The 26,241-nt window shown below is 33.2% G+C and overlaps 1 protein-coding gene across 2 annotated transcripts; it reads left to right on the forward strand.

Annotated features, from left to right (window-relative positions):
* The first annotated feature begins 18,433 nt into the window (after positions 1–18,433).
* On the forward strand, positions 18,434–23,688 carry LOC130951306 (pyruvate dehydrogenase E1 component subunit beta-1, mitochondrial-like). 2 transcript variants are annotated; one of them, XM_057879960.1, is made up of 15 exons: positions 18,434–18,632; positions 19,654–19,716; positions 19,786–19,839; positions 19,960–20,040; positions 20,155–20,181; positions 20,264–20,326; positions 20,620–20,706; positions 21,386–21,511; positions 21,665–21,798; positions 22,123–22,195; positions 22,281–22,346; positions 22,611–22,649; positions 22,747–22,871; positions 22,954–23,068; positions 23,311–23,688. In XM_057879960.1, exons 2-15 carry the CDS (start codon positions 19,693–19,695, stop codon positions 23,377–23,379), a joined length of 1,083 nt encoding a protein of 360 aa, XP_057735943.1. In that variant the 5' UTR covers positions 18,434–18,632; positions 19,654–19,692; the 3' UTR covers positions 23,380–23,688. The 2 variants fall into 2 exon arrangements, with proteins under 2 accessions (XP_057735943.1, XP_057735942.1); XM_057879959.1 differs by having other exon boundaries at positions 19,654–19,839.
* The last annotated feature ends 2,553 nt before the right edge of the window (positions 23,689–26,241 follow it).

The raw sequence follows: 26,241 nt of genomic DNA on the forward strand, positions 1-26,241 counted from the left end.
AACCTCTTTTATCTCCTTGCATGTTGCTGGGCTGCTCTCCCTAGGTCAATTTCTTGAGCTCTGTGCTTCACCAACCCAACAGTTCACTTTCTTCCATTATTCCTCAAATTAGGAACTTTGGTTCTGACCATCTTTTTCACCGAAAGCCTCAATACGGCAACCACAACAAGTTTTCCAATGGTAAACCAAATCTGAGTCATTAAAAAATAACTTGGTCCCCAAGACTCATTTTCAACCGTAGATACACAGCAGAGTTGAAAAGAAATCAACTTTTCCATGAATTCCATTTTCGGACTAGCAGAGAGTTGGGAAGAGGAGAAGAAAATGAGATGCATGTAGAAGGAAATAAAATCACCTTTAACTTCTGACCTCTTCTTGATACAGATTGATATTGGTGATTGGACTTCTACCATTTGATTAACCTTCTCTTTCTTGCTTCTTTGGTGAATAGCTTAGGGAAGAAGCTCTCTCTCTCTCTCTCTCTCTCTCTCTCTCTCTCTCTCTCTCTCTCTCTCACTTTTCTGATTTTCTGACCAACACACAAAAGTGAACGTTACTTGTGATGTGAGATCAAATTGGAGCAATTTGCTAGTAACGAGCTTGGATCGGATATCCATAAAGCAACCCGTTTGATTTCTTTGGCTTTGTTTTCTTTTGGGCTTCATTTTTGTTATCAGCCCACCAGCCTAGTTATTTTATTTTCATTCCATTTGGGCTGCTAAATTGAATTTTGGCCTGTAATATTTAATAAATAATTAGCAACATACAATTATTAATAATCAACACTAATTATTTATTTTGCCCAAAAATAATGTTTGTCATCATTGGTTAATTTAGTTAATTTCTTAACTCAACAGTTCTCCTAAGCAATGAATTAATTTTCTTCGATAAAAAATCGGTTCTCCAGCATTACAAAATTGAAGTTTGATTCTGCAAAGCTCTGGAATCGATTTTGTGTCCCAAAAAATCGATTCTTTAGCACATAAAATCGATTCTCCTTGTAAAAGAATCGATTCTTTCATTTGAAATTTTAAATTTTCTCATACAACGGCTAGTAAGAATTAATTCTCTTATAAAAGAATCGATTCATTTACTGACAAAAAGCTTGTAACAACTAGTTTTGATAAAATGACTACATTCTACCTGACGTGCAACGTTCCAATACTTTGAAATTGTTATAAATAGGTGTGTTGAAGCATCATTTGATACACAACACTTTTTTTAAGCTTTCTTGAGTTCATATATTATTTTTTAAATACAATTTTAAAGTTATTTATACCGAATTTGAGAGATATATAAGTTTGTGTTCATTAGAGCTTAATTTGTATTCATTCACTTTTCTTAAGATTATTCAATTTCTGTTTCTTTAAGTTGTGAAAGGAGATTTTTGTAGCTCTTCTTGCTGAGCTATTTGGAGTGAGATTCTCCAAAGTTGTGAGACATACTTATATACTATATTCAGTGAGAATACTAAAGAAGTATATTAAGCATTTAAGAGAATTCTTAGAGAAGGTGTCTCTAAATGGAGTGGTTTAATATACGAGTGGTGGTTATATACCGTGAAGTGTGCATTAAATGCTCATTGTTCTAGCAGTTTGTCAAGCACCCTAGAAGTTTGGTGATATAGTAGAAATCTCCAACACCTTGGTGGGGAGGACTGGACGTAGGCAAAGAGGTTACATCGAACAAAAAATATATCATCGTTTACAATCTCTTTAAACTTAATCTCTTTTTTATATTCATTGTTATTTACATCTTGATAAGTGGTGTTGATAAACCCCATTTTGAGGGTTTATCTTGTGCTGATTTCAGGGGTTTTATCAATGATTCCACACACTTTCTATATGAAAATAAGAGATTTTGTGTTCCTTTCCTAGTTTTGCCCCATGGATGAAAACATGCTTATTTTGCACCAAAATAGATACATTTATAATCTTCTCTTGATGCCATTCGATGCCGTGACCTGTGTGTTAAGTGGTTTCAGAATATAGGGCAGGGATGGACCGGGAGAGAGAAGGAGGACGGGTGCAAAGGAAGGGAGCATGAGAATTGAGCCTTGGAAATCTCAGCATGGGCGCGTGCGCGCACTTGATGCGTCCGCGTGGATGGAGCAACTAGAAGTCGAAGCCAAGAGCCAAGCCACATAGCGGCTAAGCCATGATCTTCATGGGCGCGCACGCGCACATCACGCCTCCGCGCACATTACAAGATGCTTCGGTGGCGCGCGCGTACCTTGCGCGTGCGCGCCGATGTTCGAATATGATTTTTTAAGAAGTCACGTGACTTAGGCGTGGAGGTAGTTGGGAATCCCATTCTGGGGAAATGCCTTGGCGGGAAAAGCTTAAGAAGACCAAAGGAGCAAGGGTTAAGGACACTTAGTTCATTTTCTAGATTTTAGATATTTTGAGGGATAGTTAGTTACACTCTTGGAGAAGAAGGAGAGAGATTCCAAGCTTTCACTAGGGTTCATCTTCATCCAATTTCTGAATTTTCAATCACTCTTTGGTGAAATCCATTGCAATTCTCAATTCACTTTGTTCATGTCATAGATTTTCTTCTCCAATTTCAAGTAGTAGTTGTAATTGCTCAATTCTCATAGATCTAGAATTCAACTTTGTAGTTTTGGATTTCATCAATACTTTGAGAATTTGATTTTCATTGTTGCTCTTTGATACTTGTTGTTAGTTCCTTGTTGCAATACTTTTAATTCTACTTTTCTTCTCATTTTACTATGACTTTCTTTCTTGCTCATCAAATGTTTGATAAAATGTCAACACTAGTTATGGAGTAGAAATTTCTCACTTGGCATAGGGTTGGGCCATTAGAAGAAGTTGAATAGTTGTGTCAATTGTTGATTTGGAATTAGGGATTGCTAATTGACTTGGAATGCACTAAAGCTAGATTCCCATGAGGTGAAGCTAGGACTTGTGACTCAAGTTGATTATTTTCATTTGACTTTCCTCTATACCTAGGGGATAACTAAATGAAACAAGGCCTAATTGTTGTCATCATTGAATGAACTATAAGGATAGAAATTCTAATGCCAACCCTAAGCCAAGTCTTTTAATGATTGATTGTTTGTTTCCTATTACTTTGCTAAAACCTTCAAAGAATCCTAACAAGGCTTTCTAATCAATAAGATGCACACTTTGGCAATTCCAAGGGAGGACGACTCGGGAGACTAGTACTCTCGGATATAGATTGTAGGATTGTTTGGTACGAGATTTAAGTGTCGATTAGACTATACTCACGATCATATTCATCTTTGAATTCTAATTCGGCATGCTAAATTTCGTTTATCAAAATGGAATCAAGGTGAATTAAATTTATTTATTTCAAGACCTAAAAAGCATGTTTTCACTCTTAAGCACAATTAAAGGAGAAGTTATAAAACCATGCTATTTCATTGAATAAATGTGGGTAAAAGGTTATAAAATCTCCTATATCAAGCACAAGATAAATCCTACAAATGGGGTTTATCAACCTCCCCACACTTAAACCAAGCATGTCCTCATGCTTAAACCAAGAGAGAAACAAAGGGTATCAACATTTATTCCATGTAAATAAACTATATGCAACCTAAACTATATGCAACTAAATGCAAAATGGTTTTACCTACTTGGTTAAAAATAAATCAATCCTCCAAGAGCATGTATGCACAAGTAGGGCCAAGATCATATAACGATTCATGAGTCCTACCAATTGAAGTATAAACATGAAGTTCACATAGACTTGCAAGAAGACCGCTCGTGAAAGCCGGGAATCAAGGAATTGAGCATCGAACCCTCACCAGAAGTGTTTGCACTCTAGTCGCTCAAGTGTGTCGGGTCGATTCTCTCAATTCTCCCCAAATCATGCTTTCCAAGATTTATTTTTCATCTAACAATTAACAATTATTCAATGCATGCATACAATTATCATGAGGTCTTTTCTTTAGGTTGTAATGGGGTTAGGGTCAAGGTAGGATGCATATTTGGTTAAGTGAGCTTGGAATTTGAATCTTTGATAGGCTTAGACTTTCCACCTAACCTATGACATCCTATACAATTAAGTTCTAACCTAACTACCCATTCTTCACCTTTCCACATACTCATGCATTCCCTTTTCATTTCACAACACATATGCATTGACTTTTATTTGAGCATTACTTTGGGGCATTTTGTCCCCTTTTTATTTCTTTCTTTTTCTTCTTTTTTTCGTTCTTTTTCTATTATTATTATTTTTTTCATGTTGTTTTTCTTTTTCTTTTCTTTTCTTTTTCTTTTGTTTTTTTTTTCTTCCTATATACAAGAGCATCAATGCATAAGGTTTACAATTGATCAATACATGAGCATGTACCCAATTTCCAATAATTTCAGTAAAAATACAAAACTACCCTTTTATTCACCCAATGTCCCAAGGTTCCCACACTTGAATGATACTCACACACACTAGCCCAAGCTAATCAAAGATCCAAATTAAGGACATTTATTATTTTTCGCTTTAAGGCTTGTAATGTGCTAAATTAAGAACAAAGTGGGTTAATCGTAAGCTCAAATTTGGCTAACAAAGAAAGATAAAAGGTAAGGCCATTTGGGTAAGTGAGCTAATGAAATGATGGCCTCAATCATATAAATGCATGAATACACAAAATAATGGACATAAAGAATCAAACAAATCAAAGATTACAATCATAGGAAGAGAATAATGCACACAAGAAGGAAGAATAAGTGGTTATAAGATGTAACCACGCAATTAGGCTCAAATCTCGCAAGCTTGTGTTCTTAGCTCAAAAACCATGTTCCAAAATACATTCTTTCAAGCAAGTTCAACAAATTTTCTTTTTCAAATTGGTAGGTTACCCTAAAACGGTTTCTTGGGAAAGAAATCATCATCCTAACCAAGTAGTCCTAATAAAAAGAAGTGATAAAAATATGAACAAATTCTAACTAACATGCAACCTGTCGTGCAATGCAATAGCTAATCTAACAAAGAAAATAAAAATTTGGTGTTGAAAAAGAAATTGTTACCCATGGAGATCGGTCGGACGACCTCCCCACACTTGAAGATTGCACCGTCCTCGGTGCATGCAAAGAAGAGCAAGGTGGATGGGTTGCTATAATTGATGAGCTCCTTCAAAAGGTTGTGCGGACTTGTTTGTTTCCCCATTTAAAAGCTTTTCGTTTCTCCTCCGTATTGGTGGCCAACCCAAAAGGAAAGAAAGAAAGAAAATTAAGCCTATAACAAAGATATCAAGGCAATTAGAACATAGGCGGGGGCTAATGCCAAATAAGAGTATGATTCCCTACTACATGTTAGCTAGGCATGTGAGTGAGAAAACAATGTAAGCTAGGGCATATCATTAAGCTCGATGCAAGAGTAAAGTTAAAGCATGAAGAGTGTATTGAGCATCAAGTTCAAATGAGAAGAAGTGGGTCATGAAAGACAATATGAGGTCATATCAATGCACAAAGACACAAGAGTCATTCAAGATGAAGCATTGATGTAAAAGTTTCATCACCCAACAATATCAAACAAGTCAAGAAGCATCAAAATAATGCAAGAAAGTCTCAACAATTGAGTAGGAAAGTTCAACACCATTATTAAAATGGCTTTTTTTTGAAAAAAAACGAAAACATGCTACAAAAACTAAATGAAAATGGGAAGAGTAGAAGTATGCGAATGTGATTAACAAAAGAAAATGGAAGATGAGAAAAAAACTCTCTCTTTTTTTTTTTTACCGACGCGTGCGCGTCATGCATGTTTATGCGTCGATGGGTATATTGGTCAAAGGACGCGTACGCGCCAAGTGCACGCACGCGTGCATCGAGTTAGGCGAGAGGCTTAGTGTTGGCCCAAAAGTGGCACAACTCTCTGGTAAAAGTACCAGGAGTGTGGATCGTGCAATCGACGCGCGCGCGCAAAGTGTGCGTGCGCGTGCATTGCGAATTTAAGATCATGTGCGCGTACGCACCAGGTGCGCGCACGCGTGCATAGACTTGTGCCTTAGGCCCAATGTTTGCACAGCGCAGGCCTAACTCTCGGGTTTTTGGCTAGGGTAGAATTTTTGCATCCACGCGTACGCGTACAGTGCGCGTCCGCGTGGGTGGTCGAAAGATGCTCAGGTGCGCGTACGCGTCATGTGCGCGAACGCGTGGATGGTGTTCTGTTTTTCAAAAATTTTTGCTATGTTTTTGCACCAATCCAAGCATTCCAAACCTCCAAGCTACTACCAAAACACCCTAAAACCTTATTTAACATGTTAAAATACTAATTAAACTCAACCAACTAATCTAAACATGAAATTAAACTAGCTCTACCAATATGTACAAAAGAGAAAATGAAAGGATTTTACCATGGTGGGGTGTCTCCCACCTAGCACTTTTGTTTATTGTCCTTACGTTGGACTTATGGGGAGCTCCTCATCAAGGTGGCTTGTGCTTGTACTCATCTTGGAACTCCCACCAATGCTTGGTTCTCCATTGTGCCCCAAGATTTCTCATGGATAGAGCCAAGTGTTGATGGAGTTCTTCACAAGCTTGGGGCTCCCAAAGTTGATCCTCTTCTTCTAATCTGGGATCCCACACTTTATTTTCACACCCGTCTTGAAGTTGATTATCATTATTAGTCCATCCGGGTGGTAAGTAAAGTGAATTCTCTATATAGTGGCCAACAATCCTCCTGGACCCATCTATTTGAGCACTACTCCAACCTTTATATCTCATGTTTGATGCATCAACCATGATGAGCCTCGATTTGCAACGCCCACCACAAAACCTTTTCCGCTTACGCTTCATCCCACTAACTTCCCTAAGTTGGCCATCCGTTTCAAGCAAACCATATTCAAGTGGGATAATAAAGCTAATAGAAATGAATTTCACCCACTCAAATGAAGGTGTGGATGGCAACCTAGGCAAAGATGCTTCCAAAGATCTTGACAAAGCATAGCCAACCCTCGTTCTTCCATTTCTAGGGACTTCCACCTCTTCACAAGATCTCTTAATCTCAATCCTTTGTTTAACAATTTTATCTGAACCTTTTCCTTTACTCAAATCATAATAGGGAGGATGAGAAAAATTTACCTCCTCAACGCTTTCAAATCCAACCGGAGAAGGTTCTTCATGCTCAAAGGATTCTTTACCACTAAGACTTGATGCTTGATCTTCATCACCAAGGGAACTCAATTCTTTCTCTATCCCATCCATGTCTTCATATGGAATATGCCTTGGAAGGTGTGCACTTTCCTCCCAAGCATCAATTTCAATCATCTTGGAGGGGTTTTCTTCAACTCTATATTCCCATGGAGGCTCCGCATCTCCTAAGTCTTCTACCACTTCTTCCTTGTCTTCAACAATTGAAGCTTCCTCCAATTGTTCCAATACAAAGCAACTTCCCTCATTTCCCACCGGAGTTTCCAATCTCTCCTTCATGCTATGTTCTTCATTTGATTCTCCACATGTAGCCGTGGGAGTTCCTTGAGTGTTCAAGCATTGGGAGGCTAATTGATTTGTTACCGCATCCAAGGCGGCCATGAAATTTTGCACATCCCTTTTCATCTCTTCTTGCCCTTGAACAAGAACACCAAGGGTTTCATCCATTAGAGATTGAGGTGGTTGGAAGGATTCATCATTTTGGGGGAAGGGTTCATAGTAGGAAGGTGGTTCTTCTTAGTAGAGTTGTGGTGGTTCAATGTTTTCCATTCTTTCCACTTGTTGCACAACACACTCCATGGTTGCTTGAAATTGATCCAATGCTTCCTTGAGATGATCCCTTGACTCTTGTTCCTCTTGGATAATATGATTAGGATCATGTGGCTCTTGGATCAATGGATATGAGTATTCTTCCATGGGAGGTTGTGGTGGAAAGTGGTATTCATCTTGTGGTTGAAAATTTTCGTATATTGGAGGTGGTTCATTTTGGTAATAATATGGAGGGGGTGGCTCTTGAAAATGTTGATGTTGGGGTGGTGGTAGCTCTATGTGTGGTTCATATGGCTCATATGGTTGTTGGTAGGATGGATATGAATTAGGGTCATATGAAGGTGGTTGGTGAAAAGAGGCTTGTGAGTATGGTTGAGAGTTATGTTGAGGATATGGTTCATAGGCATATGGTGGTGGTTCTTGAAAGTCACAAGGTGATTCACCATAGCCATTGGATTGATATGCATCATAGAATGGCTCTTCTTCATAGTGCATTGGTGGAGGTTGTTGCCATGAAGATTGATCATATGCATATGGTTCCTCCCACCTTTGATTGTCCCATTCTTGATGCACATCTTCATTATAGTCCTCATTTCCTACAACATGTTGATAACCAAACTCATAGCCAAGGTGAGAATTCATGATAGCAAGAGGAAAATGAAAACAAAATCAAATAAGAAGCAAGAAAATTAAATCCTAAAACTAGTAAGAGCTAACAAAAGCAAACATATTCACACTATTCACATATATACAATAACCAATAACATAACACCATTGCAATTCCCCGGCAACGGCGCCATTTTGATGATTAAATTTTTGACGGTATAGAATTTCACTATTGAAGTCTCGTTGCAAGTATAGTTTCTAAACCAATCAAAAATCCTTTCATACAAAAGATTGTTTGTTACAAGTAACAAACCCCTAATTTTATAAACCGAAGTATTCAAACCTCGGGTCGTTCTCCCTAGGAATTACAATAAAGTGTCTTGCTATTGGTTGAGTTATTTTTTGGGGTTTTGATAAGAAACATGAAAGATAAATGGCAAGAAAGTAAACTAATGGCTAAAAAGGTCTTGGCAAGGGTTGGTGGTCAAGGATCTCTATCCTAATCACTAACCACAATATGAGAATTGGCAAGGATTAATCTCATTAAATCATCCTCTAACTAGTAGTAAAGGAAAGTCAAATGAGCTATATCAATCCTAGTCCATAAGTCCTAACTTTCCACTAATTCAATTAGTGAGAACTAGAGTCAATGGCTCCCCATCATCAATCACTTGGACATTAGTAACTCAAGAGGTCCTAAGTTACCTTTCCAAGCCAAGAGTATAAAATCCTACTCTAAAATCAAACCAAGCATTTCATCAAACACTTGGAAGGCATAAAAGAAAAATATAGTAAATCAACAACAAGAACAAAATCTAACAACAATTATTGAAAGGAATTAACAACACAAATCAAAAGGAACACAATTATTATGATTTACCTTGAATTGAATTGAAAGAGAAAGGAAGGAACAAAAGTGGATCTACAACAAAGTATAAGAACAACATAAAGGAAATTACAACAAAAGAATAGAGGAAGATGAATGTAACAACAAGGAATTAAGAGGATAGAAGTAGAAGAAGATGAATTAAAATCTAGATCTAAGAACTAAACCTAATCTTAATCCTAATCCTAGAGAGAAGTGAGAGCTTCTCTCTCTAGAAACTAATTCTAAACTAAACTATGACTAATGGTAACTAACTTAATGGTAAAAGTATGTTGATTCTCCTTCAATCATTGGCTTAAATAGCATCAGAAATGAGTTGGATTGGGCCCACAAGGCTTCTAAAATCGCTGGCCACGTTGTGCTTTAAGTGAACCAGGTGGCAGCAACAGCACGTGCGCGTACTATGCACGTACGCGCCACCATACGTGTAGCAACTATGGCAAATCTTATATCGTTTCGAAGCCCCGGATGTTAGCTTTCTAACCCAACTGAAACCGCATCATTTGGACCTCTGTAGCTCAAGTTATGGTCGTTTAAGTGCGAAGAGGTCGGCTTGACAGCTTTCTGGTTCTTTCATTTCTTCATGAGTTCTCCAACTTTTCATGCTTTCTTTCTTCATTCCCTTGATCCAATCTTTGCCTCCTAAACCTTAAATCACTTAACAAACATATCAAGGCATCTAATGGAATCAAGGTGAATTAAATTTATTTATTTCAAGACCTAAAAAGCATGTTTTCACTCTTAAGCACAATTAAAGGAGAAGTTATAAAACCATGCTATTTCATTGAATAAATGTGGGTAAAAGGTTATAAAATCCCCTATATCAAGCACAAGATAAACCCTACAAATGGGGTTTATCAGGTGTAAAAAGTAAAATCTCCTTGTAAATACTTAAGATAAATTAAATTCTTAAAAAAATACTAGTACAAATCCATTTATGCACTTTACTTCAAACTCATTTAAATTTTATAAAAATTTATTATTATTTTTTGATATTTAATTCATCCCCTCTTGAGTATTGTATGCTTAAAACTAACAAAAAAAATTCATATACACATATAAATTAAGTAAATTTATGAGTTAATTTATTGATTCTATCTGATTTCAAGTTCGACACTTTAATATATGAGCTAAAATTGGCTCAAAATCTCATAATCTTAGTTACTTGAATTGTTACTGAGTCGAGTTTGAGCTAGTTACAAGTCGATTTGATCACTCATAATATTAATAATATAACACTTATTCAAATCTAAGAATGAGCTTAAATAGTTTGAATATAATTTTTTTAAAAAATATATATACTTATGAAATTAAGTAAATTTATGAGGTAATTGGTCAAATTCAAGTTTGAGTTTTTGATATATGAGCTCAAACTTTACTCATAAGTCTAGTTTATCGAATTATTAATTAGTCAACTCTAAATTGGTCACAAGTAGACTTGATCACTTCCAAATTCCAACTCTAATAAGATAACTGTTGTAAAATGAATAAGAAACATATAATAAATATAAAATAAAAAAATAAAAGTAAAAGACTCTAATATTAATATTTACCACAATTAATATATCAATATAATAAAAATTTTATATATATATATATATATTACTAGTATATATAGTAGCATATATAAAAGGGAGAGAGAAGAGTGTTTTAATATAAAAGAGAGATAGAGAATTTTATTGATTGTTTCTATTCTTATCTTAGAACTTGCTCCTCTATTTATAAACGTACAAGATCATCACTTTCAAATTTCATTAAACATAATTTCTCTTGAAAACCTGAGTTTTATGGAAAATGGGCATCCACCTCGGGCTATCTTATCACAACACTCCCCCCTTGAATGACCATTTAGGATTATGTCTCATTAAAACCTTACTAAACAAAAACCCAATGGGAAAAACTTTAGTGAAGAAAAAAGAGTACAATATCTTTTGTGATGGGGACTGTCTCATTAAAAACCTTGTCAAGAAAAATTCAATGAAAAAAACCTGACCAAAGAAAAAAAAGTACAGTCTCCCCCTTTTGTCGACATTATTTAATATCTTGAAATCAGCGCATCCCAATCTGATGTACCAATTTTTCAAAGGATAATTTTGGAAGTGATTTTGTAAATAAATTTATTAGATTATCGCTTGAGCGGATTTGTTGGATATCAATTATTCCTTAATTTTGAAGATCATGAGTGAAGAAGAATTTGGGAGAAATATATTTTATTCTGTCACCTTTGATGTATCCACCCTTAAGTTGAGCAATGCATGTTATATTATCTTCAAACAAAACAGTTTGAGCTATCTTATGATCAATCAGTCCACATGATGACAGAATATATTGGATCAAACTCCTGAGCTAAAAACACTCGCGACTTGCTTCATGTATCGCTAGTATTTCAGCATGAATAGAGGAGGTTGTTGCTATCATCTGTTTCGTGAACTTCCATGATATAGCTATACCACCATATGTGAATAGGTATCCTTTTTGGGATCTTCTTTTGTGTGGATCAGATAAGTATCCTACATCTACATAGTTAACTAGTTGTGACTTGGATCCATAGGGATAAAACAATCCCATATCAACCATTCTATGAAGATATCAAAAATTTTGTTTGATTCCATTCCAATGTCTTCTAGTTGGAGAGGAACTATACCTTGCTAGTAAATTCACCATAATTGATATGTCAGGTCGTGTATTATTAGAAAGATACATTAGCGCTCCAATTGCACTAAGATATGGTACTTCATGACCAAGGATATCTTCATTTTCTTCTTTAGGACGGAATTAATCATTTTCCACATTTAGAGATCCTATGATCATTGCGATACTTAATAAATGTGACTTATCCATATAAAATCTCTTCAAGATCTTTCCTGTGTATATTGTTTGATGAATAAAAATCCCATTTTTGGTATGCTTGATCTGCAGGTCGAGACAAAATTTAGTCTTTCCAAGATTTTTCATTTCAAACTTTTCTTTTAGAGTTTTTATAATTGTTAGAATCTCTTTAGGAGTTCCAATGGTATTTAAATCATCAACGTACACAGCAATTATACTGAATTCAGATGCAGATTTCTTTATGAAAACACATGGGCAAATATCATCATTCTTGAATCTATTTTTGGCCAGATACTCAGTAAGACGATTATACCACATTCGTCCAGATTGCTTTAGACCATATAAAAATCTTTGCAATTTGACTGAGTATAACCCTTGCAAATATTTATTGGATGGTTTAGATATCTTTAGTCCTTCAAGGACTTTCATATAGATATCACGATCTAATGATCCGTATAAGTAGGCTGTTACCACATCCATTAAATGCATGTGTAGTTTATGGTATGTGGATAAACTGACTAAATAACGCAATGTTATTACATCCACTATAGGAGAATATGTTTCTTCATAATCTATACCGGGCCTTTTTTGAAAAATCTTGTGCCATAAGTTGAGCTTTGTTACGTACAACTTCATTTTTCTCATTTCGTTTTCTCACAAATACCCATCTGTATCCAACAGGTTTTACATCTTCTGGTGTATGGACTACAGGTCTAAAGACTTCACATTTTGCAAGTGAGTCTAACTCAGCCTTCATACCTTCTTCTCATTTTGGCCAATCATTCCTTTGTCGACATTCTTTGACTGTTCTTGGCTCAAGATCCTTACCTTCATGCATGATATTTAATACCACATTATATGCAAATATTTCATTGACAATTATCTTATTTTGGTCATATTTTTCTCCTGTAAAGGCATAATTTATCGATATCTCATCATTTTCAAAATTTGCAGGTACCTGAACGTCTTCTGGCATTAAAACTATATCAGAATTTTAGACAACTACATGTGTCTTTACTATGTCTTTTTCAACAAGAATAGTATTTACCTCTTTTTTTCAAGAATTTTTGTCTTTAGAATCGATAGGTCTACCACGCTTCTGGTATGAATTTGTTTCAATGGCCACTTGTCCAATTGGGACATCTATTCGAATTGGGACATTTTCAACAGGTATAGGATTTGGTTATTCTTTTCATATCAGGAAATGTATCGGGCAATTTATTTGCTCTTCTTTGCAAATGTATAATCTTTTGAACTTCTAGTTCACATTGCCCTGATCGAGGATCTAAATGTATCAAGGATGATGCATTCCAATTAAGTTCCATTTTAGGAAGTTTTTTCTCTCCCCCTAATGTTGGAAATTTTGATTAATCAAAATGACAATATGCAAATCGGGCTTTAAATATATCTCCAATTTGTATCTCAAGATATCTCACTATAGAGGGAGAATCATATCCAACATATATCCCCAATTTTCTTTGGGATCCCATTTTGGTGCGAGAAGGTGGTGCAATGGAAACATATATCGCATACCCGAATATTCGTAAATGGGAAACATTTGGCTTATGGCCAAAAGCTAATTGCATAGGAGATAATTGATGGTAACTTGTTTGCCTTAAACGAATAAGTGTTGCGGCATGTAAAATAGCATGCCCCAAGCCGATGTTGGGAGATTTGTTCTCATAAGTAAGGTTCTATCAATTAATTGGAGGCATTTAATAAGTGATTCTGCTAACCCATTTTGTGTGTGAACATGAGCTACTGGATGTTCAATGCTTATTCCATTAGCCATACAATAAGCATCAAATGCTTGGGAAGTGAATTTCACCAATGTTATCAAGACGAATTGTTTTGATTGGGTTTTCTGGAAACTATGCTTTTACTCAAATAATTTGAATAAGTAATCTCGCAAACGTCAGGTTGCGAGAAGACAATAAGCACACATGTGACCACCTCGAAGATGTATCTATTAAGACCATACAATATTTAAAAGATCCACATGGTAGATGAATAGGTCCATATATATCGTCTTGAATCCTTTCTAGAAATTCAGGAGACTCAAATCCATTCTTTACTAGTGATGACCTTAAAATTAACTTTTTCTGAGAACATGCAGCACAATAAAATTCACTAGATTTAAAAATCTTCTGGCTCTTTAGTGAATGTCCATGGGAGTTGTCAATAATTCTTCGCATCATGGTTGTTCCTGGATGACCCAATCGATCATGCCAAGTTATGAATTCATTTGGGTTAGTAAACTTCTGGTTTACAATGACATGTGATTCAATTGCACTAATTTTGGTATAATATAACCCAGATAAAAGTGAGTGTAACTTTTCTAATATAACCTTTTATTTGAATCATGAATTGTGATACATAAGTACTCATGATTTCCCTCATTCATAGTTTCAATATGATATCCATTTCGCCGAATATCTTTGAAACTCAATAAGTTTCTTAGAGACTTAGTAGACAATAGTGCATTATTTATTATGAATTTTGTTCCTCTAGGAAATAAAATTATAGCTCTTCCGGAGTCTTCTATCACATTACCGGAGCCAATAATAGTATTAAAATATTCTTCTTTTGGCACAAGATGAGTAAAATATATATTACTTTTGATAATGATGTGCGAACTTGCACTATCCGCAAGGCAAATATCTTCATTATATGTTTTTGTCATTTTTTGAGTCTTCCTAAAATTTGATCAGACTCTCGTGCTGATAACGTGTTGTAAAATAAATAAGGAAGATATAATAAATATAAAATAAAAAAGTAAATATAGAAGACTCTAGTATTAATATTTACCATAATTAATATCTCAATATAATAAAAATTATTTATATATATATATATTATTATTATATATAGTAGCGTGTATAAAAAGAAGAGAGAAGAGTGTTTTAGTATAAAGGAGAGATAGAAAATTTTATTGATTGCGTCTATTCTTATCTCAGAATTTGTTCTTCTATTTATATACTTACAGAGTCATTACTTTCAAACTTAATTAAATATATATTTTTTAAAATCTAAACTTTATAGAAAATGGACATTTATCTCAGGCTATCTTATCACAATAATAATATGGTATTAGAATGAATTATCATTTCTAGTGTTAAAAAATTTGAGTACCGACAATTCTAATTATAAAAAGTATTAATTAATTTGATATCTATAAAAAATTAAATAAATGTATTTTAAGATGTTTAGATGAATTCATTCGAGAAAACCACCAATGTCTAGGTTTTTCTCTTGCACTTAATATTTTAGAATGATCGAGTTATATTTTCTTTAGTCAAAATTATTATTGCTCATTTTTTCATGGTTAAAAAATACAAATTTATTTATAAGATAATGTCAAATTTATTTTACGATATTTTTAACACTCATCTAAATAATTTATAACTTTTGAAAATGACGAAATTGATCTTTAAATTTATAAATGATGACTCTTAGTTCATCCTCAATTTAACTACTATTAATACATTATTAATATAATGTTAAAATATTCATGTGACAACGATAAAATGACATAGTTTAAATTGTAATATAATTAAAAAAATAGATAAAAGTATACATAAATTTTCATCATACGATAGATAAAAGTACATTATAATATTTTAATGAATCATTTGTACTCATTAATATTAAGTTTTGTTGGTCATTTTTATCCTTCTATCACTTGAATAATTTTTCAAGTGATAGTGGTTGCCAGATAATATCTTATTTGCCATGTTGGCTTTGTGCATTATAAGAAAGTTCAATATATCTATTAGTTACTGCACCAATTTTTTAATGCTCTTTAATTCTTGATTAATCTCATTAGTTGTCTGTAACATCTTAGTTTTTTTTTACCTTTCATTTACTTTCTTCTACAAACTTCTATTTGTTCTTCATTTTATTCCTAAATCTCCCAATTTTCAACATCAACAATTTCATCAGCTCAAACAAAAATAATTACACATCAATTTAACATTTTGCATTCATAAATCCAAGGATAATTTCAGCCATTTCACAGAAGTTGCATAACATTTATCGTCACAAACAAAATAAAAAATCACATCTTTTCCACAACAGACAATGAAAAAACAATCTTTCTAAGTTTTACTTTGTTGCAGACTCAAACACCACTTCATTAAGTTCATGCAGACACTTGTCATTGTTATAGTCGAATTCCTTCTTCTTCTTCTTAATTTTTTGGCGCAGAAGGAGAGCCACCACAACCACTCGCACAAAACATGGAATATGTTTTTCGATCATTGATATTGTGACATTTTGGTATGTTAAGGTTTACAAATCCCTAATATAAGAGATGCGAAAAAGATTTAGATTGAAGATTTTATTTTAATCTCATAATTTTTTTATTTTTATTTGTTAAATCTAGGTCACACAATGTGCAGTGCTACCATGACAAATAAGGTGCCATCTGCTAGTAATTACCGTTGAAAAAATTATTCAAGTTATAAAAGAATAGAAATAACTAACAAAATTTGATATAGGGTGTGTACATAACTCATTAAAAAAATTAGTCTATCAATAATGTAAAAATTTATGTATATTTTTGCTCATTTTTTTATAATCAAATAAGTGTTTTAAAATTGCTTAGTTGAACTCATTTCGATTAAGCTATCAAGAACCCAATCAAAGATCGCTAGTAGGGGTGACAATGGGTAGGGTGGAATTTGAAGTTGACTCTAACTCTATCCGCAGGTTGAGAATATCTCAACTCTAGTTCTACCCGTTTTTAACTGATGGGTACTCAACCCTACCTGCGAGTTATAAAAAAGATGCAACATTATTATATAAATTGAAATTGACTTTTATATAAAAAACGTATTAAATTATTAATTAATAATTTTTTTAGTGACTAAAGATCTTTTGCATTTAATGAGAAGTGTTTGGTTCAACATCTATTTAAAACATATTTTTATATAAATATATAATATATGCATATATAGAGTGCAGGCTTAATCAGATAAGATTGAAGCTCAATCTAGACTCTATCTAATTCATACAAAAATCCTATTCGCACTATATTTTATCTAGTGTGGGCGCTACAATTTCTTACTAAAAACCAAAAAGATCTAATGCAACCAAGTTCTTGATTATGTCGTGTTTGGTTCCTACTATATCATCTCTATGTCATCCTGTAGCAACCCAAGCTAGATGACATGCTACTCTATTACAAACAACGGAGAACAAGTACTCATTCAAATTCCAACAGCCCTAGCAAGTACTTTTCTTTGAAGGGTAATTTTTAATTTGAGATGCGATAATTATTTTAGTTTTCATAAAATCAAAGTAGTTTTTGTAGGTTGATTTAATTTATGTTTAGGATTTTGATATGATTCATAATTTCATATTTATTACTTATAGAACCTATCTTTAACACATTTAACTACTAAAAGAGTTTAGACAATTAATGTAGCTTTGGTTTTCATTCACAAATCAATTAAATTCTTAAGCTTTCAAAGAATCAATTTGGTCTTAAATTTTATAACTAGTAATCCTTTCAACAAATTTCGTTCCTAACTTTTAGAATAAAAATATTATATTTATAAAAAAAGCTAACCACTAAAGTAACTATCATATATTTATAGGTAAATATATATTATTTATTTTTAATATATTTTTTATTTTTATATATATTTTATATAAATAATTTATTTGATAATTAATTTTTTGTGAATACTCAGAATGGTTGCTTTTATAATATATAAACAAAATTAATCTTTTTTACACATTTTATAATTTCTATTTTAAAGGTATTAAAATAGACTTTAATTTTGATAGAGTGTAAAATATTTTACTCAGTCGTATAAATCATATTTGTTCTTTTAGATGATCATTCACACAATTAATATAGAATGTAGTTATTTTTGCTGATGTGACATTACGGAATTGAATGCACATGTAAAACTATTTTATTAAAATAACGTAAATATTAAATAATTAATATTTTAAGACACCAAAAAATCAATGTTTTTTATATTTTAATATTTAAATCAATAATAGAAAAAAAGACAAATAGGTCTTTACCTTTTTGATATGCAGATATTTAAGTTAAGTTCTGAAAGATTTGAAAATACATTTAAGTTCGTGACATTTTCAAAACTTAGACATATTGATCTTTCATATTCACTTGAATCTGGCAAACCTAAAGAAAAATCAAATGTGACTTCCATTGTACTGACTTGATTGATACAGATGTATATGTGAGAGAATTTTTAAAATTAGACAAATTAAACTCAAAAACCAATGTGTCCAAATTTTAAAGAGGTCAAAAACTTAAATATTCATTAACAAAAAATTAAAATCGATTTATCCTTTTTTCCAAATTTATTTTTTCACAAAAATATTTATAAACATTTCTATATCAACTTAATCTCTTATAAACAAAAATACAAAAAATACAAAATTTGATTAGCGTATGTATATATCTCCCGGTTTATGGGTAGGTAGGTTGGTGTTGGTCGCATACCTTTTATGAAGGGTTGGCAACTTTAACAGAAAACAAACCCAATCTCCGGTCTCCATTTTCTCTGAATCTCCATTCGTTGAAGCTGCTTTCTACCTTCCGTCGCTTCCATAACACGATCCGTTAACCCTTCTCTGTCTCTGCCTTTCACCACGTGAGTTATTTTCCCCAAATTCTGTTTGTTTTTCCCCAATTCCTTTTGGTTTAATATATATTTCTGAAATTTCATAATTTTTCTCTGATTTAGTTGTTTCTGTTGCGGCTGTATAGTATAAATTGCGCTCCGATTTGCGTAGTGGAAAAGATTCAAAACTATAATGGATTTGGTTTCATGCTTTAAGTATCACCGATCAACTAGTATGTTAAATCGTTTACCTTCTAAATCCACTTGACGTATAAGTAACTAATAATTAGATATTGAAAATAGGAAGATTCAGTGATATTCAAGTATATATAAAACGGTTATGGAGGCTATCACTATTCTAGACTAGTAGAATGCATGTAAAATTTAATATTATTTGTTTTATACCATGATGACATGTTTAACAATTATAATTCTAAATTATTAAGACAAAATTAAGAAATGCATTGGAAAGTTCGTCACTTCTAAACTCCTTTTTTTGGGGATAACTTTCTCTTTTTAAGCTTTATTCTAAAATTACACCAATTAATGATTTGAATAGAGATTTTAAAAAATATTTTTGGTTGCAAATGTTAAAAAGCGGCTTGATTGGACCACTGAAAAATAGAAAAGCAGCTTTTGCTGTTAGTGTGAATAAAGAAGGTGGTTCAATAAAAGCAGGAGAGGATATGAATCACATAAAATTTGTAAAGGAAGTGTGTAAACGGAATAGCAGCTTTAGTTGGGGAAGGGTGAAATAGGTTTTTTATATGGAATAGAGGGTGTTTTATTAAATTTAGTTTGAAAAAATTTGACATAAATATGGACTATCATGAAATTTGCATAGACACTTTTAAAAAAGGTACTGATGAAATATATAATTCGCTAGATTAGCCAATGCCTACCATTTCTCTGTTTTTTTTCCCCTTTGGATATGCTATATATGTGTGAAGATATGATTTCAGTATCTGGTTCTATGTGTGGCTTTTAGATTACTTTGTTATGTAATTTGTAAAGAATGTTGTTTGTTGATGATTATGGTTCTTGTGACTAGGTTTGCTTTGTTTGAGTTCAAGGTTTCGAGTAAAGCAAGATGTTGCGTGCTATAAGGCATAAGGTAGGTACCATTTCCTACTTTTGTCTGATACGGTGCTTGGAAGCATCTTACACACTTTTTGCTTTGCAGAGTATCTGCCCTGCCTTCGGTGCATTTAGAGCTTTCGCTTCTGCAGCTAAAGAGGTATGCTTTCTTCCTTTAGTTTATCTCACCTTTCATTTCACGCCTAACTTAATGCATGTTTTATGTTTTCGAAACAAAATATGTTTCTAACATATTCTAATCTATGATATAACATAACAGATGACAGTGAGAGAGGCTCTGAACTCTGCTCTTGATGAGGAAATGTCTGCTGATCCTAAAGTGTTCTTGATGGGTGAAGAGGTAATTTAGGTGCCTGATTCATACTATCATATTTTTATTTTCGAAAATGAATTCTTGCTGGTCTCTTTACTATTTTCTGTTTCTTATGATAGTTTTGGGTGTATTTAACTGCAGGTCGGAGAATACCAGGGTGCATATAAGGTTAGTTATGGGTTTCTTGGTGGCTGTGCATTTGTGAATTTGTTTTGCTATCATCTGTTTAACTTCTACTTCTTATGTGTAGATTTCTAAGGGGCTGCTGGACAAGTATGGCCCTGAGAGGGTTCTTGATACTCCAATTACTGAGGTTATTTTTTTAACAAACACTTCCTTACTCGTTGGTATTTGTTCAGGCACTTATTCGCAAGATCTTAATTCTGTCATTCTGCACCTCCTCTCAAATGTTTACATGTATATAACTTATCTATCCTAAATAAGACTGACTGCAACAGAAAGGGAAAAGTTTAATGCCGACAAGAACAAATAAAACAGAATCTGAATTATCACATAAGGGATAAACCCTATCCATCATTGTCACTGCTTCTGTTTTATTTTACTATTTTAGTGAGGAGACTAATTTGTTTGCTAAATATATTGCAGGCTGGCTTTGCTGGGATTGGAGTCGGTGCTGCTTACTATGGTCTAAGGCCTGTTGTGGAGTTTATGACTTTTAACTTCTCCATGCAGGTTAGAGTTTAACTTGATTAAATCCTTGAACAAAGTGTGAAGTTAAGTGTGTTGTTTTACATTTTTATTAAAGCACCTATTTAATTAAAGTACTGTGATGTCTTTTGAAGTTGGCCAAATTCTTCTTGCCGATGCTTTTTTTTTTTTATTTTTGGGGATAAAAGAAGAATATACTTAAGACAATGAAAAGAATCAAATTCTTTGTGATTTGAATATCTGGGTCACATTATATGGACATTATTGAGTTCACATTTGAGTCTTGATTACATATATAAATTTTGCCTTTGTGATCGGAGGCAAACTGTTGACCTCTCTCTATATTGGAACAATGTATTCAAGTTACTGTTGGCTGTACTAATCATAAACAATATATTCAAGTTACTGTGTGGTGTTTGACTTGCAGTTTTAGTATCACTGAAACTCCATATGCATTAACCAGGCTTCATAGATGTTGGGACTCATTTTTTGAATTTTTTTGCTTCTTAATTCTGTCCTCTGTTTTAGCCACAGTTCTTAATTTCTCAGAACATATTATGTTAGAATGTGAAGTTTCTTTTCTCTGCATGACAGCAATGTTGAGAAAAAATGTTGCATCAACACATGTAATGAAAGATCACCTTACTAGCTTCTTCATTAGGTTCATAATTTAACCGCTTGCTGTATTTTAATTTGTCCATAGGCAATAGATCACATCATTAATTCTGCTGCAAAATCAAACTACATGTCTGCTGGGCAAATATCTGTACCTATCGTCTTCAGAGGACCCAATGGGGCTGCTGCTGGTGTTGGTGCTCAGCACTCTCAAGTATGGACCTCTAGGCTTTCTACCTTTATGTATAAACTTTCCTCAACTAGTTTTGTGTTTCCTGTTGAGTATGCTCTGGTTACAACCTGTTGAGCACAGATATCATGGTTTTTATTTTTTATTGTATATCCAACAACTTTACTTTTTATGCAGTGTTATGCAGCTTGGTATGCCTCGTGCCCTGGGTTGAAGGTATTGGCACCATATTCATCTGAAGATGCTCGTGGCTTGCTTAAAGCCGCTATAAGGGACCCTGATCCTGTTGTTTTTCTTGAAAATGAGTTGTTGTAAGTTGTGCTCCTTGATTGATAATGCCTTTGTTCTTTTTCTTTCCCTCTCACCTTAGCTTATATTTTCCATTCCACAATATCTATTATTCTATTGTCTATGCAGCATTTTTTGTTGAATTATTAATTAAACCTTGATCTATATAAGTGTTCAAAATTATTCTACTATCTCTTTCCTCATTTATTAAGGGTTGCTTAGTAATTTATCTTTACATTACACTTGATTTTAATTTTCTTAATAATTCCATTCAAATAAAGTGACGTATATAAAGGAATGGAGGGAGTATGTGCAACTGAAAATGAATTTGTGTATTTCCGCTTTAGATATGGTGAGTCATTCCCTGTTTCAGCCGAAGTTCTTGATTCCAGTTTTTGCCTTCCCATTGGAAAAGCAAAGGTAATATTATCTATAAACTATAATATATGAAATACCTGTCTGTAAACTCTGAATCCTTGTTTTTCATTATGCATTTTATTAACAGATTGAGAGAGAAGGAAAAGATGTTACTATTACAGCCTATTCAAAAATGGTTGGCTATGCTCTTAAGGTATCTAGATATGTATTGTTTGCTTTTATATCCAATTTATTATTACTATTTGCTGAGGAATATGATAAGATAATTGGGTTCCTTGCACTAACAGGTATTGTAAATTTTGGAAGGCACTGGTCTGTTATGTGGTGTTATACAAACTTTTTAAGAACATTAGAATCTTTATTCTTTCCTTCATTTTTTATTTTTTGTAAAAGATTCAGAATCTTTTTCACACACAGAAGATTTTGGATATAAATAACTCTCTTGCTTGGTCCTTAGGCTGCGGAGATACTGGCGAAGGAAGGAGTCAGTGCTGAGGTAAGCTTTGCCATGGTTTGTGATTGAAAGTCTTCTCCCAATGAAACCTGTGTTTCTGTTATGATAAAAATACTGAGTCAAGGATTTGTCTGCACAGGTTATAAATTTGCGTTCAATTCGGCCACTTGATAGAACCACAATTAATGCTTCAGTCAGGAAAACCAACAGATTGGTGACAGTTGAAGAAGGTTTTCCTCAGCATGGTGTTGGCGCTGAAATTTGGTTAGCTCTTTGCATTGACCTTTTAACTGTTAAACTTGTTAATTGTTGGAAATAAACTAACCTTCTTGCATCTCTTGAGCAGCACATCTGTAGTTGAGGAGAGTTTTGGTTATCTCGATGCACCGGTTGAGAGAATTGCCGGGGCTGATGTTCCTATGCCTTATGCTGCCAATTTAGAGAGAATGGCTGTCCCACAGGTGATTCTTCTAAAGTTAAATTTTATTTTCAGTGAATTTGCCACCCTGATTTGGATGACTCATTCTCTTATGCATATTGATTCAATAAAGCAAATAAGTATTATATATTTTCTAACCTAATAGTGTTGAGATGATTGGCTTGGTATGACACAAGTATGTCATGGAAATCAGTGTTAATTTACTGAAAGCTTTGGTACATGTGTATTGGTTAAATTTGGTTTGTTCTGTATGCCGATGTGTAGGTTGAAGATATTGTTCGCGCTGCAAAGAGAGCATGTCACAGATCTGTGCCCTTGGCTGCAACAGCTTGAGTTTATAAAGTACCAGATAATTTTATTTTATTTTGATCTCCCGGTTATGGTTAATTCTTCGGTAATCCTAGATATTACCAAAAACATTTTTTGCTCCATTTTTCACCATAAAACAGCAGAAAGAAATTGCAACCAGAGAATGCTGGTTTCAGTATGCGTAGTACTGCAGCCTAAATTTTCGGGAGTTACAGATGCTATATATTTTCTGTAAATTTCGTTTATAACAATGACACAAGGCGGAAAGTTTTCTGTGTCATTTTGTAATTGGCAATAACAGAAGAAATCAACTGCTCGAATTAATTTTCCTGAGTTCATTCTATATTTTCTGTAAAATTTGGGGAATGGCAAATTGGCAATGGCATGCTAACAGAACCACTGCAATTGGTTGTTTCCCTGCTTCCTTTACGATCGAAGCTAGTCTTTAGATATTTTATTGCTTACCCTTTAAAGTTGCAAGTTTTGATAATGTTCCTAATGCATCCTTATTCTTCATATGCTAAAATCTTTTAACTCAGAGCAGAGACTATTGATGGGAAATAATAGGCTAAAACTGATTATGAGAGAAAGGTATTAATACAGAGTTTTTATCAATTTAATTAAACATGATACATTTAGGAGCTCAATTTTACAAAAGAGAAGAAATGCATCCGAACTCTTAGTATGTGTTTGGATTAACGTTAGTAAACGGAGGTTTGTATAGAATTGATTTTGTAAAATTGATTTTGCTTAGAAGTGAGTTGGTATTAACGTGGTTTATATTTGGTAATTTTTATTCAAAATAGATTATAGTAAACTAAATATTGTTTGGATTACATTATTCAAAATTATTTTTAAATTAAAAATTATAGAAAATAATATGAATTTAAATAATTATTTTATATTATCTTATAATTTTATTTTAGATATTTAAATAAATTTTAATATTTTTTTAGTACTCTCATGCTTTTTAGTATTCTAATAGGATTAATAGAATTATAATACAAAGCAAACAAAATATTCTATACAACAAAAAAAAAACAATAATGGTAAAAAAATCTCAAGCAAAATATTTCATAATAGAAGTTTTATAAAAAATAATATGTACAAGAGAACATTGAAAAAATATTATAAAAAAACAAACATATGAATAGTGAATGACAAAATTGGTACATAGAAAATAAATTTTAGTCCAACGTAAAAAAGTGAATTCAAAAGCTAAAATTGGTAATTTTTAGTAAACGTGAGTTAAAAGGTAGAAATTACCTTTGTGGTTAGAAAATTAAAAAAAAAGTTGACAAATATAAAAATAAAACATTGAATAGACGCAAATCAAGTTTCTCTCTCCTCCAACACAAAACCAAACACACTATAAATTGTCTTTTAAAAGACAGTTTCCTTAAATTATTTAAAAAAAAGTAAAAGTTTTACCAAACCAATTTTATATCTATTATGAATGATTTGAAATAAATTGAGACATTATTTAAACGAATAAATATAAATTCTTCTACTATTTTATCTATCTCATATAATCAGTTCAGTTGTACATCTTTCCGAAAATTTAATTCATAACAAAGGTTTCAAAACAATGCAAACCATCAAAGTGTGGTGCCACACTTGGTTTCCTAATAGCCTTGGTTTGTTCTTCCAATACTCTTGTTGACCTTGTTTCTTGATCAGATGCTGAAATTCCTTTTGTAAGTTTCTGCGTTTATAGAAATCTTGATGTTACTTTTTGGAATTATATGACATTTTATATGAACATAAATAAATAAATATCTTTTTCTTACCTTCGTATTATAGAAGAAGAATCCAACTCCTGCAGCTACAGCAGGGAGAGATGCATAAATCTTTCGCATGGCCATTGGTGTAACGATGGATTGATAGAAAAGAATAAGAGCCTGTGATGATATTAATATACATATATATATGAGTCCAGAGAAAATATTAAGAAGATCAGATACTTTGTTAATGATGAAAATTTGGGAAAAGGGACGTAACGAGTAGAAAAAAGAGAAAGCATAGTGTTTTATCTTATCTTATTTTAATTTATCTTATTTTAATTTAATCCATGTGGTAAGGAATTAAATTTTTTGGTGACTTGGTAAGGAATTAAATTTAGAAGTGCTAAAAGATTTGTTCTGTTTTAAAATTTGAGAGATGAAAATAACTTACGTCTACACTTTTAAGGACTATTTTGACTAGTGGGAGTACGTACTCCTCATCTAGCGCCCGACGCTCTGCTAGGGTTTCACTGCACCACCTTCATGGTTACACCTTTCTTTGTCTTTTCTTCGTCAAACTCTTTTTAATCTTCTTCTATTTTTTATTTTTCTCTTAATTTCTTTTCCACTTAGCTCCCTAATTTTCGTTTTCTTTTCCAATTCATTGTTCTTTTAATTCATTCCATTTTCTAATTCACTCATTCCATATATCTTATGTCTCTTTGAAATCATTGAATACCAATTCTGATTTTCTCTACACCATGAGCAACAAATCAGAAACTCAGAACCCTCATATAATTGCTATGACGGTGGAGGTGCCAGCCTTCAAGTGGCACCCAAAGAAATATGAAACTGCTCTCGTGGAATTGTCGGAATTTGGGGAGACCCCTGACAATCCACAATCTTAAAGGGATTTGCAAATCCTACTCCCCCGAGGTTGGTTTTATCTGTGAAACAAAAAATCAATCTCGACAAGTTGAAGGAAAACTAAGATCTTGTGGTTTCAAGGAATGGTTTATTGTAGATCTGGATGGATTATCAGGGGTTTGGCAATGGCATGGAGGGATGGTTGCACTGTTCAAATTTTACAGCATGGTAGATTTTTCATTGCGGCATCAGTTCTGACAGCTGGTTCTAATGATCTCTATGGTGTTCTAGGTGT

The sequence above is a fragment of the Arachis stenosperma genome, chromosome 9 (genome assembly GCF_014773155.1).
Source record: "Arachis stenosperma cultivar V10309 chromosome 9, arast.V10309.gnm1.PFL2, whole genome shotgun sequence".
Classification (NCBI taxonomy): domain Eukaryota; kingdom Viridiplantae; phylum Streptophyta; class Magnoliopsida; order Fabales; family Fabaceae; genus Arachis; species Arachis stenosperma.